The 22,638-nt window shown below is 41.2% G+C and overlaps 2 protein-coding genes across 6 annotated transcripts in view; both read right to left on the reverse strand.

The window, feature by feature from the left end:
- pus7l (pseudouridine synthase 7 like) overlaps nt 1-7,593 on the reverse strand; it is a 32,651-nt gene extending 25,058 nt beyond the window's left edge. For 2 of the 4 annotated variants that reach the window (XM_048607594.1, XM_048607592.1), the window contains exons 1-3: nt 7,400-7,547; nt 4,989-5,920; nt 4,114-4,273 (exon numbers count right to left, since the gene is read on the reverse strand). In XM_048607594.1, coding sequence (XP_048463551.1) covers nt 4,114-4,273; nt 4,989-5,892 — 1,064 coding nt within the window. In that variant the 5' untranslated portion in view covers nt 5,893-5,920; nt 7,400-7,547. Of the gene's footprint in view, nt 1-4,113; nt 4,274-4,988; nt 5,921-7,052; nt 7,177-7,399 lie in introns of those variants that run through there. The other 2 variants (XM_020516445.2, XM_048607593.1) reach the window with 2 other exon arrangements.
- Nucleotides 7,594-19,812: 12,219 nt separating this feature from the next.
- The window catches only part of fam3c (FAM3 metabolism regulating signaling molecule C), a 37,751-nt gene continuing 34,925 nt past the window's right edge, over nt 19,813-22,638 (reverse strand). For both annotated transcript variants that reach the window (XM_020516427.2, XM_020516421.2), the window contains exon 10: nt 19,813-21,694. In XM_020516427.2, coding sequence (XP_020372016.1) covers nt 21,605-21,694 — 90 coding nt within the window. In that variant the 3' untranslated portion in view covers nt 19,813-21,604. The remainder of the gene's footprint in view (nt 21,695-22,638) is intronic.

Genomic DNA, 22,638 nt, shown 5'->3' on the forward strand with positions numbered 1-22,638 from the left:
CTTCCTGGTAAGCTCAGTTGGCCATACCACTGTGTTACCAACGGGGAAGGTGGAAGGCGGCTTTCCTGTTCAGATGGCAACTGAGGCCATCATGGCCAGTTAAGGGTGGTCCCTGGTGTCTGACCAACCATAAAACCGTAAGGTATAGGAAGAGAATTAAGCCATTCAGCCCATCAAGTCTGGTCCACCATTCAATCATAGCTGACATGTTTCACAAACCCATTCTCCTGCCTTCTCCCCATAACCCTTGATCCCCTTACTAATCAAGGGCCTATCTTAAATACACCCAGTGACTTGCTCTCGACAGTGCTCTGTGGCAGTGAATTCCATAGATTCACTACCCTCTGGCTGAAGAAATTCCTCCTCATCTCAGTTCTAAAGGATCATCCTTTCACTCGGAGGCTGTGCTGTGGGGTCCTAGTCTCTCCAACTAGTGGAATCATCTCTTCCACTTCCACTCTATCGAGGCCTCTCAGTATTCTGTAAGCATTAGTGGGACCCCCCTCATCCTGCCAAACTCCATCGAGTACAGACCCAGAGTCCTCGACTGCTCCTCATAGGACAAGCCCTTCATCCCCAAGGTTGTTCTTGTAAACCTCTTCTGGACTCCCTCCAATGCCACCACATCATTCCTCAGTTACAGGACCCAAAACTGCTCACAATATTCCAAATGTGGTTTTTAACAGAGTCTTATACAGCCTCAGCAATACATCTCTGCTTTTGTATTCCAGCCCTCTTGAAATGATTGCTCACATTGCATTTGCCTTCCCAACTGCCAACTGAACCTGCATGTTAACATTAAGAAAATCCTGAACTTGGATTCCCAAGTCCCTTTGTGCTTCAGATTTCCAAAGCCTTTTCCCATTTAGAAAATAGTCTATGCCTCTATTCTTCCTGCCAAAGTACATAACCTCACACTTTCCCACATTGTATTCTATCTGCCACTTCTTTTCCCACTCTCCTAGCCTGTCCAAGTCCTTTTGCAACCCCCTTGTTTCCTCAATACTACCTGTCCCTCCACCTATCTGTGTCATCTACAAACCGAGCAACAATACCCTCGGTTCCTTCATCCGGATCGTTAACGTATAATGTAAATAATTGTCATTCGAACACTGACCCCTGCAGAACTCCTGTACTCAGTGGCGACCATCCTGAAAAAGACTCCTTTATCCCCAATCACGGCCCCTGCCAGTTTGCCAATCCTCTATCCATGCCTCTACTTTGCCCCTAACACTATGGGCTCTTATTTAGCAGCCTCCTGTGCGGCATCTTGTCAAAGACCTTCTGGAAATCCAAATAGATCACGTCCATTGGCTCTCTTTTGTCGAACTTACTCATTACCTCCTTAAAGAATTCTAACAGATTTGTCAGGCATGACCTCCCCTTGACTAAGCTGTGCTGACTCTGCCTTATTGTATCACGCACAAAGTACTCTGCAATCTCATGCTGAATAATGGACTCTAAAATTATACCAGTGACTGAGGTCAGGCTAACCGGCCTATAGTTTCCCATCTTCTACTTCGCTCTCTTCTTAAAACAACCAACAGGGCTCTCTTCTCCCTGTCCTGACAAAGTTTTTGTCCAAAAAATGATATATGTAACCTTTGGAAAGACAAATCCCTTTCTTCTTTTCTGTATACTTTGTTGAGACTTCGATCCCACCCTCATTCTCCTCACATTATCCCTGTCTTACTGGCAAATACACTGTCCAGTTAGCTCCATCAAACCAAACATTTATAAATATCATTAAAAAGATACCATACTGGAACAAGTCTGTACAAAACAGTGTACGTATAATGCTTTAGAAATACAATCACAGAATTAATTTCAAGTATCTACAACAGCAAAAAATACCTTCGAACAGCTGCTGACCTACTACAACAAGCAGCAGGTGTGGGACATAATAAGATAAATACAGTTGTGTCAACGTCATCTTTATTTAAATTTAAGTACAAAACCGGATCCTTGGAACTGAAAGTAATCAAATGTAGACACAGTTCAATGTTTCTTCATATGGTCTGTACCGTATTCCCTAGGAATCTGTTTCTGATAGGGGTGGGAATATCTGATGACATTTTTCACCACAGCTCAACTGCTGTTGACATGGACAGATGTAGTAGGATGACCAAGAAGAAAGTAAGATTACAACAGCTGTTTCAAACTAGTAGAAAATGACACATGTACAACGGTCATCCCTAAACTAGCCAACGACCAATCAGAAGAGCTGATAAGAAAACAACAATATGTAGTATTTTGCTTTAAATCTGACAGATTGAAACCAGTGAAGTGTCCATTTATCTAGCAGCTTGTTACAAACCATTTAACTGAAGGGAAATCTGGCAAAAATTGACCCCGAGCCAATGAATTAGGTAGTTGACCAAAGCCGAAGAGAAAGAGTTAGGGAGATAGAACAATTTGTGACGGGAATTTTAGAGCTTAGGGCCTAACCACTGATAATATGGCTGCTGATTGTGGGGTGGTGAAATGAGGGATACAAAAAGCCGAGTTGGAAATCAGGGCAATAGAGAGAAAGGGAAATGTGAAGGCATGAATGGATTTGAAAAGTTTGAAACAAAGTCATTAGTGGACCAGGAGCTAATGCAGGGCAGTAAGCAGAGGGGTAATGGGTGAGCTGGTCTTGGCCCAAGTCAAGAAACAGGCAGCAGAGTTATGCATTAGCTCATTTAGATAGGGTGGAAGATGACAGTAACTGAATTCCTGTTGTCCTTACTTGCTCTGGCCAATATGTAATTTCAGTCCCATACAAACATTCAGTATTTCTTAAAAAAGACAATATGTTGAGTCTGAGATAGCAGGAACTGCAGATGCTGGAGAATCTGAGATAACAAGGTGTGGAGCTGGATGAACACAGCAGGCCAAGCAGCATCAGCGGAGCAGGAAGGCTGACGTTTCGGGCCTAGACCCTCCTTCAGAAATGAATGTTGAGTCAACTACATTGAGTCTTTTCATCCTATACTCATTAGGGCACTTTGCTGGACAGCATTTGCTGGATAGTACTGACTTTAAAAAGGGTGGCACAGTGACGCAGTGGTTAGCACTGCCCCCTCAAAGGGCCAGAGACGCCCAGCTTCAATTTCTTCCTTGGGTGACTGTCTGTGTGGAGTTCGCACGTTCTCCCCGTGTCTGCATAGGTTTCCTCCTGTTTCTTCCCACAGTCCAAAGATGTGTAGGTTAGGTGGATTGGCCATGCTAAATTGTCTATAGAGTCCAGGGTTATGCAGGCGAGGTGAATTAGCCATGGGAAAGACAGGGATAGGGTAGCGGGGCGAAACAGGGTAGGATGCTCTTCAGAAAGCCAGTGTGGACTTGTTGGGCCCAATGGCCTGCTTCCACACTGGAGGGATTCTATAATTACACTAACAACCAAGTTGGGGTTGTCAGTCAGTCTTGCAATGTAGTGCACTTGCATGTACTGGAAGCTACATATATTAATACACATAGAAAGAAACTATAAATCCACTGCAATGGATCCTTGTGGTGTGCTGATAGTGTCCCTACCTCTGGACTAGGGACCTGGGTTCAAGTCCCCCCTGCACCAGAGGTGCATAGTAACACCTATAAACAGATTGCTTACAAAATATCTAGAAATCCACATGTTTCACCTCAACAAAACAGGTGACAGCCATTCGCTGGTTCATTTGCACAGCAATGTCCCAACTAATTGATTCAACCTGTCCAGTTTAAAATTTCAAAGCCTGGCGGTTAACCTTCAAATAGTATTAACTGGTGCATTCTGCATGGCAACACCTCTACAAATCAGAATCCATTCGCCAATCATGCAACATTCTCCTCTCATGGAGTGTAAGTGCTAGTGTTCCCTTTGAATTGGTATTCTTGCAAAATGACCTGATGGGTGCAAGACTAAGAGCTTAGACAAAAGATTTTTTTCAGCAATAATGAAGTTCTGTGCTATCACACAACGACTTGCATATTAACATTGGTGATTTCTAACCATTCTATGAAGGGGACAACTTCGTTGTATCATCCTTTTCACAATAACAAAGAGGAATGGGCAAAAAAAAATGCAGCTTTGGCATTGAAAAGTGACAATCCAAGAATGAACCCAAGTAAACAATATAACTCTGAGCTTACCTGTTGATTGTCACGTTCTTTACCACCATCGATTGGGAAGTAATAGCTTTTTTGTCCTTGATGCCCGCGTAGCTGAAATCTGATGCCACCACACCAAGCTCTGATGCTAGGCAAGCAATTGCTTCCAGGGTTTCCATGTTCACCTTACACAAGGTAAATGCTTCAGGGAAGTAGAAGATACCTCAATCTTATCCTCATTTTTTATAAAGCACAACCACAATCAATTTTAACTATAATTTCTGTTTAACTACCACGCCACCTCTCCTGGGTATCTACACATCCGTTAGATAATAAATGTGGATGGATTAATACTTCAACCATTCCACTAGTCTGTCATCAGGGCTTGGGAGTCATTAGACTGTCACCACCTGTGCTAATCCAAACACAATTTCTGTTCTCAAACACTGCTCATTAATTCACTGGCCTCTGTCTCAATTATAGATACCCAAATCTTTTAGCCACATTACAACAGTGCTGACTCTGCAAATATCCTTCATTTTCTGCAAAGAGCCTTAGTCACAATGAGGTTATGAAAGGCATTCTCTTTCTTTAGCTGCATTAGTTAAAGACTCACACCTGGAAAACTGAAGTGAATAAGTTATCTTCTTGTCTAAATACCTTCACAGTTCTATAGAATATTATAGCATTGCTCTATAACTATTTCATCTGGGGCCTTTATAGCACTCAGTATATCATTCCTTATACCAGATACATTATGTTTCATATCCTTAAGAAATTAAACCTTTCTTTACTACCCTGGCATTCCCTCCAAACTTCCATAATGTATTTCAAGTAATTCTCCTACATAAAATATTCTTTTAAAAATCACAAAATAAAAAGATCATTGTCAAAACCACAAAAATAAAATTCAATACCCGTGTAAGTTGTTGGCACTGCCTGGCAATCGTTGGCATTTCGTTTCCTGCCTGATGTGATTTTGCCTCTAAATCTCACAGTAATCACTGCAGCTTTGTCACTGCTGCCATCTTGCTCCAAAAAACTTTTTGTTTCCACCAGTTTCCCAAAGTACTTGCTGACAAAATGGTGGATGGCCTTCCGGTGCTCCTTATTCTGATCGGACTGAAATGTGAACTTGGAACTTCTATCTCTTGAATCTAAGAAACCAAAGAACCCGTTGGCTTCTTCCTCAGACACTAACTGGCAAAGCTCCGAATATTGAGGGTCAAGCCTGACCTCAATTTCTCCACAGCTGGTAACAGTCTTTAGGAAAGGAAATTTCTGCCGTACAGCCAAATGAATGGCCGCTCGTTGGCATTTCTCTTCGAAGGTTCCAAGTAAAAGACTAGCTTTGTCTTCTGTCCCCTCTTGTTCAGCAGCTTTTCTTTCCTTAGCCAAAGAAGCAAATTTTTCCAGCTTTTCTGACAGCGAGCTACCCAAAAGCAAATGCAAGGTACCTCCCTGGGTTTCCGATACTTGCAGTGAAGGAGAGTTAGCTGCAGATTCAGGTAAATTGCTGTCAGCAGTCTGGTTAACCTTGCCGTGCACGACATTGGCATCCTTCAATTTGTCAAAGATTGGCAAACCAGAAAATGTTTCCAGTGCTTTTTCTGGTTTCTTCATTCTCTTCTTCTGTATCGGATGAGCCTTTTCTTGCTCACTTTCAATGTTATCAGAATCCTGGCTGCAATCAGCTTCAACATCACTGACTAGCTGCCCATGCATATTGATCTCAGTCACCACAAAGTCACTGGCAGAATTTTTAATTATGCCACGGAAGCCAGTGTGATCACTGACCCAGCACAGGGACATGCCATCCATAACGCTCTCTGTACACTCTCATCGATAGCTGGAAAGAAAATCAAAGATCACCAGTTTGAATAGCGACATATTATACACCTGTGGAAAGAGAAAGATGATCAAAATGATCCAAGAATAGTTGAAAGGAAAAAGTAAAGAAGATATTCTGGTTATACTATACATTTGTTCCCTGAGGTTTTTAAGTAGTGTGTATAGTTCCTGTAAATATTCTAAACTAATCATGATACTCCAGCCAATTAAAGTGTAAGCTGGTACTTTGGACTAGCAATTCCTCTTTTGTCATTTTCATACATTTGTATTTTGATATTAGTTGTCATTTTATCTTCAGGCCAAATGGTCTCCTACTACACTAAGACGACTTTATAATACTTTCAGATATCAGTTTATTCTCCGACTGACTACACATTGGGAATAATATCTGCCAACATTCACTAACAGGCCAACACTGCCTTCAGCAAAGTGAGGCGAGTCTCCACGAAAGATGGATTTTTACAATCTTTGATGCAAGTGAGGGCATCTCTTCAGGAAACCACAAGAGTCAGTCAGTCTTAAAAACACATTTTCGTTTGAGTCAGAAGTTTGTGGTTCAAATCCCTACTCCTGGGTCTTTAATTAAAATAATTTCCCATAATGCACTTATATTCATTTTCATTACTGGAGGAATATACGTGCAGAATTAATATTTTTAAAAAGTATCCACCAGTTCATTCATGCTCATGTTCATTTGCTACAACTGATCCGACCAGGGTCTTCCACCAGTTTTATTTGATCAGTTCAGAAAGGTCATCGAAATCTAACAGCACAGAAAAATGCCCTTCAGCCCATTGATGACCAGTGCAGACACAATTATCTATTTAGTTTAACCTCATTTTCCAGCACTTGGCCTGTAGCTTTGTATACTGAAGCATTTCAAGTGCTCACTTGGGGATTTTGAGACTGAATTAAAGATCAGAATATACCATCTACGATTCAGTCAGAATTAACTCCCACATGAAATTATATTATCAGGTTCAGAAACACTTCAGAGTCGAAATAGTTAGTAGCACAAGAAATACAGATAAAAATACGATTTTTTTAACAAGTAAGTAAGTTACGGAACAAGATGGGAATGAGCAAACGTAGCAATTCTCTTAATTTTCCAAATATATTTTCGCCGGCACCTTTTTTTTTCCTGTATTTAGAGCAGTGCCCCTTTAAATCCAGGCTCTTCTGCTTTTCCGCTTCCTTCGAAGCTCTCTGCTTTCGGCAGAGGCTGGTCTGAGCCCGGGGGTGGGGTTGGGCTCAAACCGTTTACTGGCGTCGGAAAGTTTTGCTGAAAATGTCGTTTGTAGCCATGAATGTGCTCTTGCACAATTTGAAGTGTGGGAGCAGCCGGTGCAATAAAGCGAACAGCACAAGTTACAAAAATAAAAGGCACGTTTTGTTTTCAGTTCAGAGCAGTCAATGCGAGCGAGCAAGGACGGACTTAGAGCTTGCTCTAACTCCGGGGGGCGCAGTCTGGGCTTACCTGCTACCTTTCTACTAAGGGAGCATCGGCGGTTCTTACTGCCTTTCTGCAGGATCCTTGTCCCCTCTGGCTACCGACCTGATGCCCACGTACCTGGTTGGAGTCAGAGGCTCTGCAGAGCTTGAAGCTGAATGCGACAGCTTTGAACTCCTCACTTTCCTTTGTAATGTTACTCCCAAGATCGTTGGTCTTAAAGGTAACGTTCCCCATTGCGATCACAGCCAACCCCTGAGCAGCACTGTTCCTGACTCTTCCAGGACGCTTAACTGCTTAAACATAAATAATAAATTATGTCCAGGTTGATTGATTTTGTTTTTTTTTAATATAAAGATTGAAACATGGGATGTGGGCATCACTGGCTAGATTAGACCAGTGGACAGTGAAGAATTGTTGTTGTGGGCGTGGAGTCACCTATAGGCCAGACCAGGTATGGATGGCAGATTCCCTTCCCTAAAGGACATTAATGAACCAGATTAGTGTTTATGACCATCAGCAATGGGTTACATGATCACTATTAGGCCAGCTTTTATTCCTGTTTCAGTTGAAGATCAGGTTTCACCATCTGCTGTGGTAGGATTTGTCCCCAGAACATTCATCTGGGATTCTGGATCACTGAGAAGGAAAATCCAGTAAAACTAGTGAATTACATATACTGGTCTGACCACATACCTTGAACAGGAGCTCCTGTACAACCAATATATTCATTCTCAAGTATTTCTGTTTCTTTTTTAACCTCTAGGCATTACCAATACTCTACTAATCTCCCCAGATTTCTGATCTCCACCTGACTGCGCAGGATAGGTAGGCAGTGTATTGCTGTCACCCTTATATAAAGCTGGGAGAGGGCTTCACAGGAAAATCAAGGAAGAATTGACACAAAGTCAATTGGGATAGTGTGGGTAAAAGGCATTGAAGTGAACAATCTTCCATAGGTTCAATAGGCTGAATGGCCTACTTCTGTTCATAAAATGACAAGAGATTTTTCTTTAGATTAGGTTTGTCATGAATAGTTTTGAGCAGCATCTTAAGACAGATAAAATCCCAAGGTTTAGGCTTAAACAGCTAAAACTGACTGACACTGGTGCAATTTGTGGGTTGCATCAGAGTCAAGAGTTGAAGGAACATGGTGCTGTTCAAACACTGAACAGCTGCTGCTGAGATCCTTATCAATGTCCAGAGTCTGCCCAGCACCTAACACCTTCCCGTCTACCACTTCCATACACTACAACATACTCAAAACCTTGGTGTGCATTTGCATGAGTCAAGTTCTGCACCCGTCAATCCTGTTTGCTGATCTACACTGACTCCAGATTTCCAACCCTCCAGTTGGTGTTGCCTGTGAAATATTTTATTCAGACATTTTGTACAGTTTATTACTCATAAAACCTGTTTACCAGGTGCTCTTACTGTATGAGACAAACAAAGGACTGCAGCTGAAACTTATTTAGAATATAGAACATTACAGCACAGTACAGGCCCTTCGGCCCTCCATGTTGCGCCGACCTGTGAAACCAATCTGAAGCCCATCTAACCTAAACTATTCCATTATCATCCATATGTTTATCCAATGACCATTTAAATGCCCTTAAAGTGGGCGAGTCTACTACTTTTGCAGGCAGGGCATTCCACGCCCTTACTACTCTCTGAGTAAAGAACCTACCTCTGACATCTGTCCTATATCTATCACCCCTCAATTTAAAGCTATGTCCCCTCGTGCTAGCCATCACCATCCGAGGAAAAAGGCTCCCACTGTCCACCCTATCTAATCCTCTGATCATCTTGTATGTCTCTATTAAGTCACCTCTTAACCTTCTTCTCTCTAACGAAAACAGCCTCAAGTCCCTCAGCCTTTCCTCATAAGACCTTCCCTCCATACCAGGCAACATCCTGGTAAATCTCCTCTGCACCCTTTCCAATGCTTCCACATCCTTCCTATAATGCGGTGACCAGAACTGTACGCAATACTCCAAGTGCGGCCGCACCAGAGTTTTGTACAGCTGCAACATGACCTCATGGCTCCGAAACTCAATCCCTCTACCAATAAAACCTAACATACCGTACGCCTTCTTAACAACGCTATCAACCTGGGTGGCAACTTTCAGTGATCTATGCACATGGACACCGAGATCTCTCTGCTCATCCACACTACCAAGAATCTTACCATTAGCCCAGTACACTGTATTCCTGTTACTCCTTCCAAAGTGAATCACCTCCCACTCTTCCGCATTAAACTCCATTTGCCACCTCTCAGCCCAGCTCTGCAGCTTATCTATGTCCCTCTGTAGCCTGCAACATCCCTCCGCACTATCCACAACTCCACCGACTTTGGTGTCATCGGCAAATTTACTAACCCATCCTTCTACGCCCTCATCCAGGTCATTTATAAAAATGACAAACAGCAGTGGTCCCAAAACAGATCCTTGAGGTATACCACTCGTAACTGAACTCCAGGATGAACATTTCCCGTCAACCACCACCCTCTGTCTTCTTACAGCTAGCCAATTTCTGATCCAAACCGCTAAATCACCCTCAATCCCATGCCTCTGTATTTTCTGCAATAGCCTACCATGGGGAACCTTATCAAACGCTTTACTGAAATCCATATACACCACATCAACCGCTTTACCCTCATCCACCTGTTTGGTCACCTTCTCAAAGAACTCAATAAGGTTTGTGAGGCATGACCTACTCTTCATAAAACGGTGTTGACTATCCCTAATCAAATTATTCCTTTCTAGATGATTATAAATCCTATCTCTTATAATCCTTTCCAACACTTTACCCACAACCGAAGTAAGGCTCACTGGTCTATAATTACCAGGGTTGTCTCTACTCCCCTTCTTGAACAAGGGGACAACATTTGCTGGTCTCCAGTCTTCTGGCACTATTCCTGAAGACAATGACGACATAAAGATCAAAGCCAAAGGCTCTGCAATCTCCTGTCTAGCTTCCCAGAGAATCCTAGGATAAATCCCATCCGGCCCAGGGGACTTATCTATTTTCACACCTTCCAGAATTGCTAACACCTCCTCCTTATGAACCTCAATCCCGTCTAGTCTAATAGACTGTATCTCAGTATTCTCCTCGACAACATTGTCTTTTTCCTGTGTGAATACTGACGAAAAATATTCATTTAGCACCTCTCCTATCTCTTCGGACTCCACGCACAACTTCCCACTACTGTCCTTGACCGGCCCTAATCTTACTCTAGTCATTCTTTTATTCCTGACATACCTATAGAAAGCTTTAGGGTTTTCCTTGATCCTACCTGCTAAAGACTTCTCATGTCCCCTCCTGGCTCTTCTTAGCTCTCTCTTTAGGTCCTTCCTGGCTAACTTGTAACTCTCAAGTGCCCTAACTGAGCCTTCACACCTCATCTCTACATAAGCCTCCTTCTTCCTCTTGACAAGAGATTCAACTTCTTTAGTAAACCACAGTTCCCTTGCTCGACCACTTCCTCCCTGCCTGACAGGTACATACTTCTCAAGGACACGCAGTAGCTGTTCCTTGAACAAGCTCCACATTTCAATTGTGCCCAACCCCTGCAGTTTCCTTCTCCATCCTATGCATCCTAAATCTTGCCTAATCGCCTCATAATTGCCTTTCCCCCAGCTATAACTCTTGCCCTGCAGTATATACCTATCCCTTTCCATCGCTAAAGTAAACGGAACCGAGTTGTGGTCACTATCACCAAAGTGCTCACCTACCTCCAAATCTAATCTGGCCTGGTTCATTACCCAGTACCAAATCCAATGTGGCCTTGCCCCTTGTTGGCCTATCTACATACTGTATCAGGAAACCCTCCTGCACACATTGGACAAAAACTGACCCATCTGAAGTACTTGAACTATAGCGTTTCCAGTCAATATTTGGAAAGTTAAAGTCCCCTTTTTTATTAAAATACTTGCAAGTTAAAGAAACAAATTAAGTTTTCCAAACGAGGCTGACTGCATGAAAAACACAGATACTACCCACTCTGGTAAACTTCATTGGGCTGCTGGATTCAATTCACTGAACTCTTTCTTGGTACAAATGTGGGTCTCACACAGAGTGTGCACCTGTCTGATCTTTGCTGAGGGAATGACCGCCAGGTGTCCCTTCTTATCCAGAGGCAGCAAGAACTGCAGATGCTGGTGTCAGAGTCAATACAGTGCGGAGCTGGAGGAGCACAGCAGGTCAGACTGCATTAGGGAAGCAGGAGAGTCGACGGTTTGGGTTTACATCAAAGGGTGTAAATCCGAAACATTGACTTTCCTGCTCCTCTGATGCTGCCTGGCCTGCTGTGTTCCTCTAGCTCTGCACTATAACGTCCTTTCTTATCCACACTTTCTGAACCTTTCTGGAATGTTCTCTGATTTCAGCCAATGGTGTCACAGCACTCAATAAGTTTAGACCAGGTCATCCTCGGAGTACCCACCCGCTTTCTAAGATATGATTATTCCGTGATGCCAAGGAGACTGGCTGAAACTGAGAGATACACAAACATAATGTCTCTCCCTATTGTTCTGGCTCAGTACTTCTTAATAAGTCACAGGTCATTACAACGCTCCCGTTGTTAATGTAAATCACCTCCGTTCAGTATAAGAGACAGGTCTCTGACGGGGGTAGAGTGTTTTATTTCCTCTTCCAATTCTATTTTGATATAATCCCTACCCTCCCCCTTCACTTTTGTCATGTAAGTACTACCCTTATCAGACATTGCTTGTTACCAGTTCACTGGCCACATGGGTGTTTTCCTGGTAGTGGAAATATTGAACATTTCCTGCACAATGGTGTCTTTACTGAATCATTGCACACATACACACACAAAACACAAATGTTGTGGTGAAAATATAAGCACCACTGCCTACAGTGGTAGTGTGAAGAAAAAGAAAAAAAAGGGATTCAGAATCTCCTCACTTCAAGGAATAAAAAAGAAAGACAAGTTTGGTCTGGTCCTCGTTTGCCTTTGGCCTTTTTGCATACCATCAGGCTTTGGCGGAAACTTTTTTTCTGCTTTCACAGGATGAGGGTGTCACTGGCTAGTCAGCATTTATTGCCCATCCCTACATGCCCAGAGGGCAGTTAAGAGTCAACCACATTGCTGTGGTCTGGAGTCACATGTAGGCCAGACCAGGTAAGGATGGCAGTTTCCTTCCCGAAAGGATATTAGTGAACCAGATGTGTTTTTCCGACAATTGACAATGGATTCATGGTTATAACTACACTCTTAATTCCAGATTTTTTTAAAAATTGAATTCAAATTCCACCATCTGCCAGGGCAGGATTCAAACCCAGGTCCCCAGAACATTATCTGGGTCTCTGGATTAACAGTCCAGCGATAATACCACTAGGCCATCACCTCCCCTTGTTTAGCCAATTTTACGTTATATTTCATGTCAGTTCTGAGGAAGGGACCGAACCCGAAACATTCACTCTGATTTCTTTCTTCACAGATGCTGCCACACCTGCTGACCTTTTCTAGCAACTTCTGTTTTTGTTCCTGATTTACAGCATCCGCAGTTCTTTCAGTTTTTATTTATGTTGGGCCTAGTTGCTTAGGCCCCCAGACACTTGGCCACACTGGAATTCCACCGGAATCATCATCTAGCTACAACTGGCCAAAGAAAGATTGGAATGCAGCTGCTACGTTGTTTGCCAGTATCCATTCTGTGCCTGTGTGTGATTGGTTTGTTTATTCGTTCATGTGTTGTGGGTGTCTGGCTGGGCCAGCATACACTCTCCAAACCTTCTGACTTGTTTCAGTCTCACTTTAAGATCATCCAGCGAGATGTTTCATTTGCAGCTGGTGTACTTGGTGACTGCCTTGGTTCCCTCAGGGATGGTGTGTGTTTGACCAGTTCCCCGGAGAGCAGCAGGCCAACTGTAGTCTGGATGTCCCCCGGAGGAGATGGTGTGCCGCTCGCTGCAGTGTTTGAGGCAGGAGACCTCTCAGGCCACGCGCTCAAAGGTTTCATTGACGAATGAGTTGATGACACTCTTGGCGGAGGGGGAGATCCTGGTGTCCAGGTTCACCTGCTTCAGGTGAGGCCACACCTGGAGTACTGTGTACAGTTTTGGTTTCCTTACTTGAGAAAGGATGTGCCGGCACAGGAGAGGGTGCAGAGGATGTTCACGAGTTTGATTCCAGAGTTGAGAGGGTTGGCTTATGAGGAGAGACTGAGTAGACTGGGACTATACTCATTGGAATTTAGAAGAATGAGTGGGGATCTTATAGAAACATGTAAAATTATGAAGGGAGTAGATAAGATAGAAGCAGGGAGATTATTTCCACTGGTGGGTAAGACTAGAACTGTATGGCATAGCCTCAAAATGGGGCGAGCAGATTTAGGGCTGCGTTGAGGAGGAACATCTTCACGCAAAGGGTTGTGAATTTGTGGAATTCCCTGTCCAGTAAAACAGTTGAGGCTACCTTGTTGAATGTCTTTAATGCAAAGATAGATTGAATTTTGAACAGTAAAGGAATTCAAGGTTTTGGTGAGTGGACTGAGTGGAACTGAGTCCATGAAAAGATCAGCCACGATCTTACTGAATGGTGGAGCAGGCTCAATGGGCCAGATGGCCTACTCCTGATCCTATTTCTTATGTTTAGCACCTTGTAGATATAGATGATGTCTTCTTCCTTCCTGCTCTTCTTGTGCTTCTTCTTACCTTTGACACATTTCTTGGTTGCTGCTTTCTCTAGACCATTTTTGGGGGCCATGACCTTGGTCACCACTTCAGGCATATTGTGGATGAAGGTGGAGGTATCCATCCATAATTACCCTGGAGAAGGCGATGATATGCTGCGTCCTTGAACCACTGCAGTCCTTGTGGTGTGGGGACACTGTTAGCGAGAGAGTTCCAGGGTTTTGACCCAATGCCAGTGAAGGAGCAGTGACATAGTTCCAAATCAAAATGGTGTGTGACTTGGAGGGGAACTTGGAGGTAATGATGACCCTGTGTATTGTCTGTCTCTGTTTTTCTGGGTGGTATGTCATCCTGTGCTCGCAGCTGTGGAGGTTATGGAGGGAGATGGGGAAGCACAGTGCAGAGTGGGGCAAAATGAGCTCAAGCTGTTTCTGTTAACTGCAAGTATGTGTCAAAGGTCAGAGAGAGATGAAACAACTAGAGTTGGGACGGCTCCTGAAATACTTTGCAGTGGCCATTAAGTCACAACATATAAAGCCAACAATTTTAGCTGATTTTCCTTTTCCCAGTATCTGGACCGGGTTAATGGTTGCTATCCTGGTAAAGAAGGGAATGGTTGAGTTCATCGCCATAATGTGCAGGAACAGAGTGGGCAAAGACGGATAAGGGGGAATGAGTGAATGTAGCATATTCTGATTTTCAAAAAGATGTTAATAAACTGTTGCACAAGAGGCAGTTACTACACAAATTAGGACTCATGAGATGGAGGTAAGGCATTAATCCTGATTGTGGATGGTATAATGGACAGATAGAGGGAATAAACAGAATATTTTCAGGACGGTGATCTATAAACTACAGAGAATGGCAAAGATTATTACGTGGGCCTCAGGGTATTTACAACCATATTCATGACTGAGATAAGGTGATTGAGTGTAAATTTGTTGACAATTCAAAGTTAGGTAGGAAAGTAAACAATGACAAGGACACAAAGAAATTGCAGAGAGATCTTGTGATCTTGAAAATTGGACAAGAACAACACAGGTGGACGTGACATTGTGTACGTTATTCACTTGGGTAGGAATAATATTTTGAAAAGTAGAATATTTTTTGATTGGTAAAAGATTGGGAAGTGTTTGCATTCAGAGGGACTGGAGTCACTTTGTACATGAATGTCAGGTGGTTAAGAGGCAGGTAATTAAGATGAATAATTAAGAAATCAATAAATAGTATTGGCATGGTTGGGAAAATGGTGCAGGAAGGAGTGCTTTAGATTCCTGGGACAATGCGACTGACTCTGGGGATGGAGGCAACTGTACAAGATGGGTGGTTACACATGAACAGAGCTGAGACTGAGTTCCTGCATGGTATTTCGCTAGTGCTGTCAATGAGGGTAACACTGTTGATGTGGTGTACATGGGCCCCCAGGAAGCATTTGATACAGTGCCACACCACAGATTCCGTGAGGACAGTGGCACAGGGGTACAAAATTGACTTGAGTGATAGGAAGCAGCGTAATGATCAATGGATATTTTTAGTCCAGGTGAAAGTTGGTAGTGAAAGACATACAATTTACATAGAGAATGCATTCACAGTCAAAGTTTGAATAAATTTACTTAGTGGAGAATATATACTCATTTCTTTGTGCAGTGTGCACAATCTGACTTAATTTCCAGATCAGTGACAGAGTTATTTGTAAATTATCAATGGACAGCATTGATTTACTTCTCGGGAATGATTTGGTTGGATTAAAAGAGCTTCAGCCATAATCAGTGTGTCTGAGTGAGGGTAAAGAGCCAAAACAGTTACAGAACAAAGTTCCACTTATTTTTCCACCATGCATGGTGACTTGATCACTAGCTATACAAAATCCATCACTAGAGATCAAAGTGATGCCATAAACAGATATTAGAGTAACCGAGATATTTTCAAGGATGGAGAAAATCCAAAAGAAATGTGATCCAAAATAAATCGGCTTTAATTGAGTCTGAACAAGCAGTAGATGTTTTAGTGTGAAGTTAGAGTGCAGGTAGAACATGTGGTCAAGGCAGCTAATGGAATGCTATCTTTTATTATGAGAGGAATTAAGTATACAAGTAAGGCTGTTATGCTTCAGTTTTACTGGACATTTGAGAAATCAAATCTTGAATATTGTGTGCGGTTTTTGGTCTCCTTATTTAAGGGAAGCTATAAATGCACGAGAGGTGGTGCAGAACTTTGCAATATTGATATCTGGAATGAGCAGATTATCTTTTGAGGATAAGGCTGGATTTGTTTCTACTGGAGTCTGGAAGAGCAAGGGGTGTATTATTTTAAATGTAAATGTCCAGAGTAGTCTTGACATGGTAGTTATAGAAAGGATGCTTCTTCTGTGGTTCAGTCCAGAATTAGGGAGTACTTGTTTAAAATCAGGGGTTATCCTTTACAGACAGATGATGAGAATTTTTTTTTTCCTCTCAGTTGTGCAAAATTTGGACTCTTTCAAAATATGGTAGAGTTGGAGTCATTTTTAAGGCAGTAGATAAATGCTTAAGCACAGGAATCAAAGATTATCTGGGGTAGATGGGAAAGTGAAGTTCTTATCTAAAAAGACAGACAACTACAGGGGACACAACATACATGTGCAAAAGGTATAACGCGTGCTTAAAATAGCCTAACAAATAAAAATCAACATTCCGATAATCAAAAACTGCCTTGAGAGATGACTATGCTGTACATTTAGTCTTTATTGGCACAACCAGCATTTGTGATGGATCAGCGCCTTTATTTGAAATTCACTGTGAAATTATTTGTAGAATATTTATTTAGCAGCAGTGACTCAAGAAACTGTCAAACAGAACTTTGCTAAGCCCAATTATCCAATTAGCTCCTGCAGGGCACTTAACCCACCACAATGGCTTTTAGCAGGTGCAAAGGAAGTGAATTAACAGAGGCCCAAGTGGATTATAGAAAGTGCAGGCAGGAACTTGAGAAAGCAAGAGAGTAAAGAGGGGACATCAAAAAATTCAGATGGGTAATATTGGGGAGAATCGTATGATATTCTATCAAGGGAAAGAAAATAATCAAGGAAAGGTCCCCATTAGCAACCAAGGGGGTAATCTGTGTGGGGAACTGGAGATCGTTGTTTGGGTGTTAAATGCGTACTTCACTTCGGAGAAGGATGTAGGAACAGAATTCAGGGAGATGGACTGAGAGGTACTTGAGCAGTTTGACATAGGGAGTGAGGTGTTATTGGAGGTTTTGGTGGGCTTCAAAGTAGAAAATTCCACACGTCTAAATGAGTTGAATCCCAGGCAAAGATGAGGGAGGAAACTAAAGGAGCTCTGACCCAAATGTTTAATGCCTCTTTGGCCGTTGGTGAGGGGTCAGAGGACCGGAGAATACGAACGTGATTCCACTTTTCAAGAAGGGGAATTACAGACCAATGAATCTCATATCAGTGGATAGGGGAACTATTGAAGAAAATTCTGAAGGAGAGAATTAATCTCTACTTGGACAGGCAAAGTTTGATCACAAATAGTCAGCATGGCTTTGTCAGACATAAGTCATGCTTATCCACGCAATCAATACTTGACTGAATTTTCGAGGTGGTGAATAGATATAGATGAGGGTAGTGCAAGTTGATGCAGTTTACATGGATTCCAGCAAAGCCTTTGATAATGTCCCACGTGGGAAACTGATGAAGGTAAAAGCACATAGTATCCAGGGTAACTTGGCAAGTTAAATCCAACACTAGGTTAGTGGCAGGAGGGAGAGGATGGTGGTAGAAGGCAGTTTGTGTTACTGGAGGCCTGGTGGTGCCATACCACAGGGAACAATGCTGGGTCTCTTATTATTAGTGATATATATAAATGATACAGAAGAAAATGTGGGATTGATGGGAAATATGACACAAAGATTGACCAATGAAAATCCTAGATATAGACAGATTAGTCAAATAGGCAGATCAGTGACAGATAGAATTTAACCCTCAAAAGTGAGACGATGCATTATGAAGTAGCAACAACACAAAAAGGAGTATGAATTAAGGGTAGTACACTAGGAAGTTAAGAACAAAAGGATATTGGGGCACTGGTCCACAGATTCTAAAGGCACAGGTTGGGTATATAAGGGTGGTTAAGGCAGCATTCGGGATACTTGCCTTTATCAGTCATGGCATAGATTAAAAATGAGTAGAGATTGTGTTCTAGCAGTATAAAACTTTCATTTTGCCAGGTGGAGGAGTACTGGGTAGCTCTGGTCACCGAACTACAGGAAGGATGGGATTGCCCTGGAGGGGGATCAGAGGAGGTGCACCAGGATGTTGCCTGGGTTGAGGCAGTTTGGCTTGAAAAGACACTAGATAAGCTTGGGTTGTTTTCTTTAGAGCAGGGAAGGCAGATAGGGGACCTAATGAAGGTAAATAAGATAATGAGGGCTTGAACAGGGTGGTCAGAAAACAGCTGTTCCCCTTAGTTGAACGTCAATAACAAGAGGCATAATATTAAGAGCAGGAGGTTTAGAGGGGATTTAAGGAAAATGTTTTGCACCCAAAGTGTAGTGGAATCTGGAATGCACTGCCTGGGAGGGTAGTTCAGGTAGGAAACCTCACCACCTTTTAAAAACTACTTGGGAGGAGCACTTCAAATGCTCTCATGTTCAAGGCTATGGGTCTAGGGCTGGAAAGTGGGACTAATGTAGATTTAAGACCACAAGATGTAGAGCTGGATGTAGATTTAGTAGTTTTTGCAGTCTTGATGGCCAAACAGCCTCTTCTGTACAGTATGATTCTATGAACTATAATGTTGTAATGTTCATTGTTTCATGAGACACAGAAAACAGCATTGCAAATTTATGGCACAGAAGACAACTATTCGACAATGTCTTTAAACTGACTGAAAAAGTGCTTTCTAGCCTAAACTTTAAAATAAGCCTAATCCCACTTCCATCTTTTGAGCCATAGCCGTGCAGGTTGCATCGCTTCAAGTACGTGTGCAAGGAATTTTACATAGGGAGGGTTTCTGCCTATCCCACCCTTTCAAGCAGCAGGCATCCATTACACTGTGGCTGATTAAAACAAAATGGTTCTGCCTAGTTCCCCTCTAATCCTTCCAGCAATCATATCAAATCCATCATCCAAGTCATCAATCTCCCTGCTGGAGGAAATAAAGTGTTTCACACCTCACTCTTATCTAGGCATCTCAGTTTTGTACATTAGTTAAGTCTTCACACAACCTTCACTTTTCAATAGGAAATTCTCAGCCCATCCAATTTATTCATAGCTAAAAATTTTCAATTCCTGGCAACGTCTTTGTGAATCTCTTTTGTAACCCCCTCATCCATTCATATTCTTGTAATCAGAATTGTACACAATACTCGAGGTGTGATCTAATGCATTATACAGTTCTAATTTAACCTCCCTGCTCTTACATTCTGTGCAAAATATCCCATATTACCTCTTAAATCACCTTATCTACCTGTCCTCTAATATACCATTCATTGTGCATTCCCTTGCCTCTTTGTCCTCCCTAAATACCTCACCTCTCTGGTTTGAACCCGAATACTTGTTGTCACCACCTTCCCACTCCATCGATATCGCCCTACCTATGTATTCTTCTTTCTCAATCATATCACAAATTTTTGTTATTTATGAAGCCCCCTACACTTAAGCATTTGACACCTATCTGAAAAGCAAGGAACTTAACTACAAGTTGTAATTTCTCCTCCATGGAGACATGTAATAGCAATGTCACTGCATTGTTGCTGCAATGTGTATTTGAATTCCAAAAGTTATAGTAAAGCACGCAGAAATTTCAAATTAATTTATTTATCTCTATATTACATTCTTAATTTGAATTCCATTCGAGTTGTTTTTAAAACTCATTACAATATAAAGAAGGCCAGATTTTTACACATTTTTTCTAATCTTTTACAATTTGTAAAAGCAGAAAACTTGCGATTTAGAAAATGAGTGGAAAATTCCATGCCCCTTCCAAAAAACACAAGTGAACATTTTGTTTTACCTCTATTTACATTTGCCTTCTGTATGGAGAGGTGGTTTCTAATTATTTCATCAATATTCACAATTAAACAGTAGCTTGCTCGCAATCACAAGAGAAAGTGACGAACCTAACATTTTGTACACGGGGCTGGAGATTTATTTTAAAGTAAACAGAATCAAGCAAAAAAGCAATCACACTTTACATTGAATAGCTTGTGTTTGCATCATTACAAAAGTGCATAGTGGCCTTTGTTGTAATTTGTCTGCACAGGATTTTCTCAATAGCCAATTCTATAAATGGTCTTGGAGAACTATTCATGTAACAAAAGTTCTTGGTTCTGAACAAAAATTCTTCCACAAAGGATTACTATTAAGTGTGCATTTTCTTACATTTCAATTTATATTACACACTGACAATCAAATTGGAACCTTGAGGTCTTTAGATTTTTGCACATTTTTGTTTGACAACTTATTATTTCTGTTGCTGCATATGAGTTTTAAAAAAGGCATTTCCTGCATGAATCATTTCCCCCTTTGGTTAGATGACAAAATCTCTTGCAGACTTTTGGACCAGTGTTCTCCAAGAATGTCAAATGTTAATTCTAAACACAAAATTTTGACAATCAATCAATCACTCTACTAAAACTGATGAGCTTTGCTTGACATGGCAAGGTATAACTTATAAAGGCTGTACTTCATTGTAGAAGCAACATAAAGTTGCTGTATTGGTGGTCAGCATCAAAAATTTTTTTTTGAATTGCTTCCATTCCCACAAGGTTATTTAAAAAAAAACAAAAAAAATTCAATAAATAAATAATGCCAAACATTACCTTTCATTGCATCACAACCTAAATTCACTCAATTAGAAAAGTATAAGCAGAACTTATTACAATGAAAAGACAAAGAAAACAACACTTGAGGTTAGAGCCCTGGGTTCTTTTGCATGCATTAGTGGATCATCTATTTTAATAACAATAAGTTATTATTGTAATTTCTATTGACCAGTTGATGACAGTCATTTCTGAATGCTGCCCCAAAACTTCAGTTTTAACCCATTGGATTTCCAAGAACAATTTCAAGTACAAAGAAATGTCAACAAAATATTTCGTTTGCCATGATGCATTGTATCTTTGCAGGCTAGCAAACGGCAACACAATGAATTATTGAAATTCATCCTTTAAGAAAACATGATGGACAGCAAATTTCTGATTAATTTTAATCCCATTCATTGTAATTTGTCTGAAACAAATTCTAGAGTGAATCCATTTTTAAACTTCAAGCAGACTTGTGAAAAACCAGCTGAACAAAATATTTGTTACAAAGAAAGAACACTTACTTCTTCATTCAAATATAGATGCCAGATTCAGATACTAGTAGATTGAGCAGATTCTTTTTTGTACAAAATTTAAGCAAAAGCATTACTGGACCAACTCCAAGCACTAAGAGAAATAGCTTAACTCTCCCATTTCTGAGCGAAGATACTAAGTTCCCAATTAAATCTGTAATTTTGGAATAAAATTGGCTTTGAGAAATAGACAACACAAAACAAAGAAAATCATAAATGCAAAATAACATTTTTGCTGTTGAGTAGATGGCTTTTAGTCTTTTTTCTGGGGAATACATCCTTCCATTTCTAAAACTTCTGGCCAGCCTTCATATTTGTTTGTATTTTTATTATTCTTTATGAGCTGTAAGTGGAAAAGATCTACATTAGAACCAGAACGCAAACCAATGATGAAAACTGTCATGTTTACATATCTGCTAATTTGCTTTTTCAAAATGGGATTCCGGTTTGATTTGAGTAAATACAAAAAGTTGCCATTCTTTATGTGAATCTGTAAAGTGCAGAACAATCAGTTAAATTGGGACAGCAAGGTCATCAATCTGATCCTGAACATTTACAGGTATTCAGTAGGGATTGATGAACTGTAACCAGGCACACAAATTCTCACAATACTTCTTTTCATTCAACAATAGAGGTGAAATGTAGAACCATTACTGGTGCAGTGGAAAATATCAAATGCAGTGCTGGTTAGAGATTAAATCCGGGAAGCATATGTCGTTGTGCCTTACTTTCACACCAGGCACAGCATTTAACTGCTGAGCTGAAAAATCATTTACGATCCTAGGTTTATTCCCAAACAATTACTTACCTCAAAATATTAATGTTCTGCCTTTCTCATCAACATGAAAGGTGAGCAAGCGCTATGCAACTGGAATTTAACAGACTAATCTCACTATATTTTCAAACTTAGTAGTGTTTAATTGTGTTCAGTGTTAACCTAAAAGATACGCACTGATCTCCTTACTTTACTGACAGCTTTACGGAGTAGAGAGAGATTCAAGTCAAGTGTTTCACCTCATTCTTTACACCATAAAGAATGAATATATTCTTCAGTGATTTGCTTCCCTTTCACTGGGAAAGTAAGAAAAACCACTTTAAAATATTCCAAATTACACTCATATGTAAACAGGTTTTGCTCTTGTGCAGTCTCTTCATGAATGTGAATCCAATTAAGAGTGCATGCAGAACACTTTGCTGAGCGCAAATATAAATACTGAAGAAAAATTGCTTAAAAACTTTCTTTATTCTAACTATAAGGTCTGTATGTATATTTTTCAACAGTATAAT

This window comes from Rhincodon typus, chromosome 18 (genome assembly GCF_021869965.1).
Source record: "Rhincodon typus isolate 14 chromosome 18, sRhiTyp1.1, whole genome shotgun sequence".
Taxonomy (NCBI): domain Eukaryota; kingdom Metazoa; phylum Chordata; class Chondrichthyes; order Orectolobiformes; family Rhincodontidae; genus Rhincodon; species Rhincodon typus.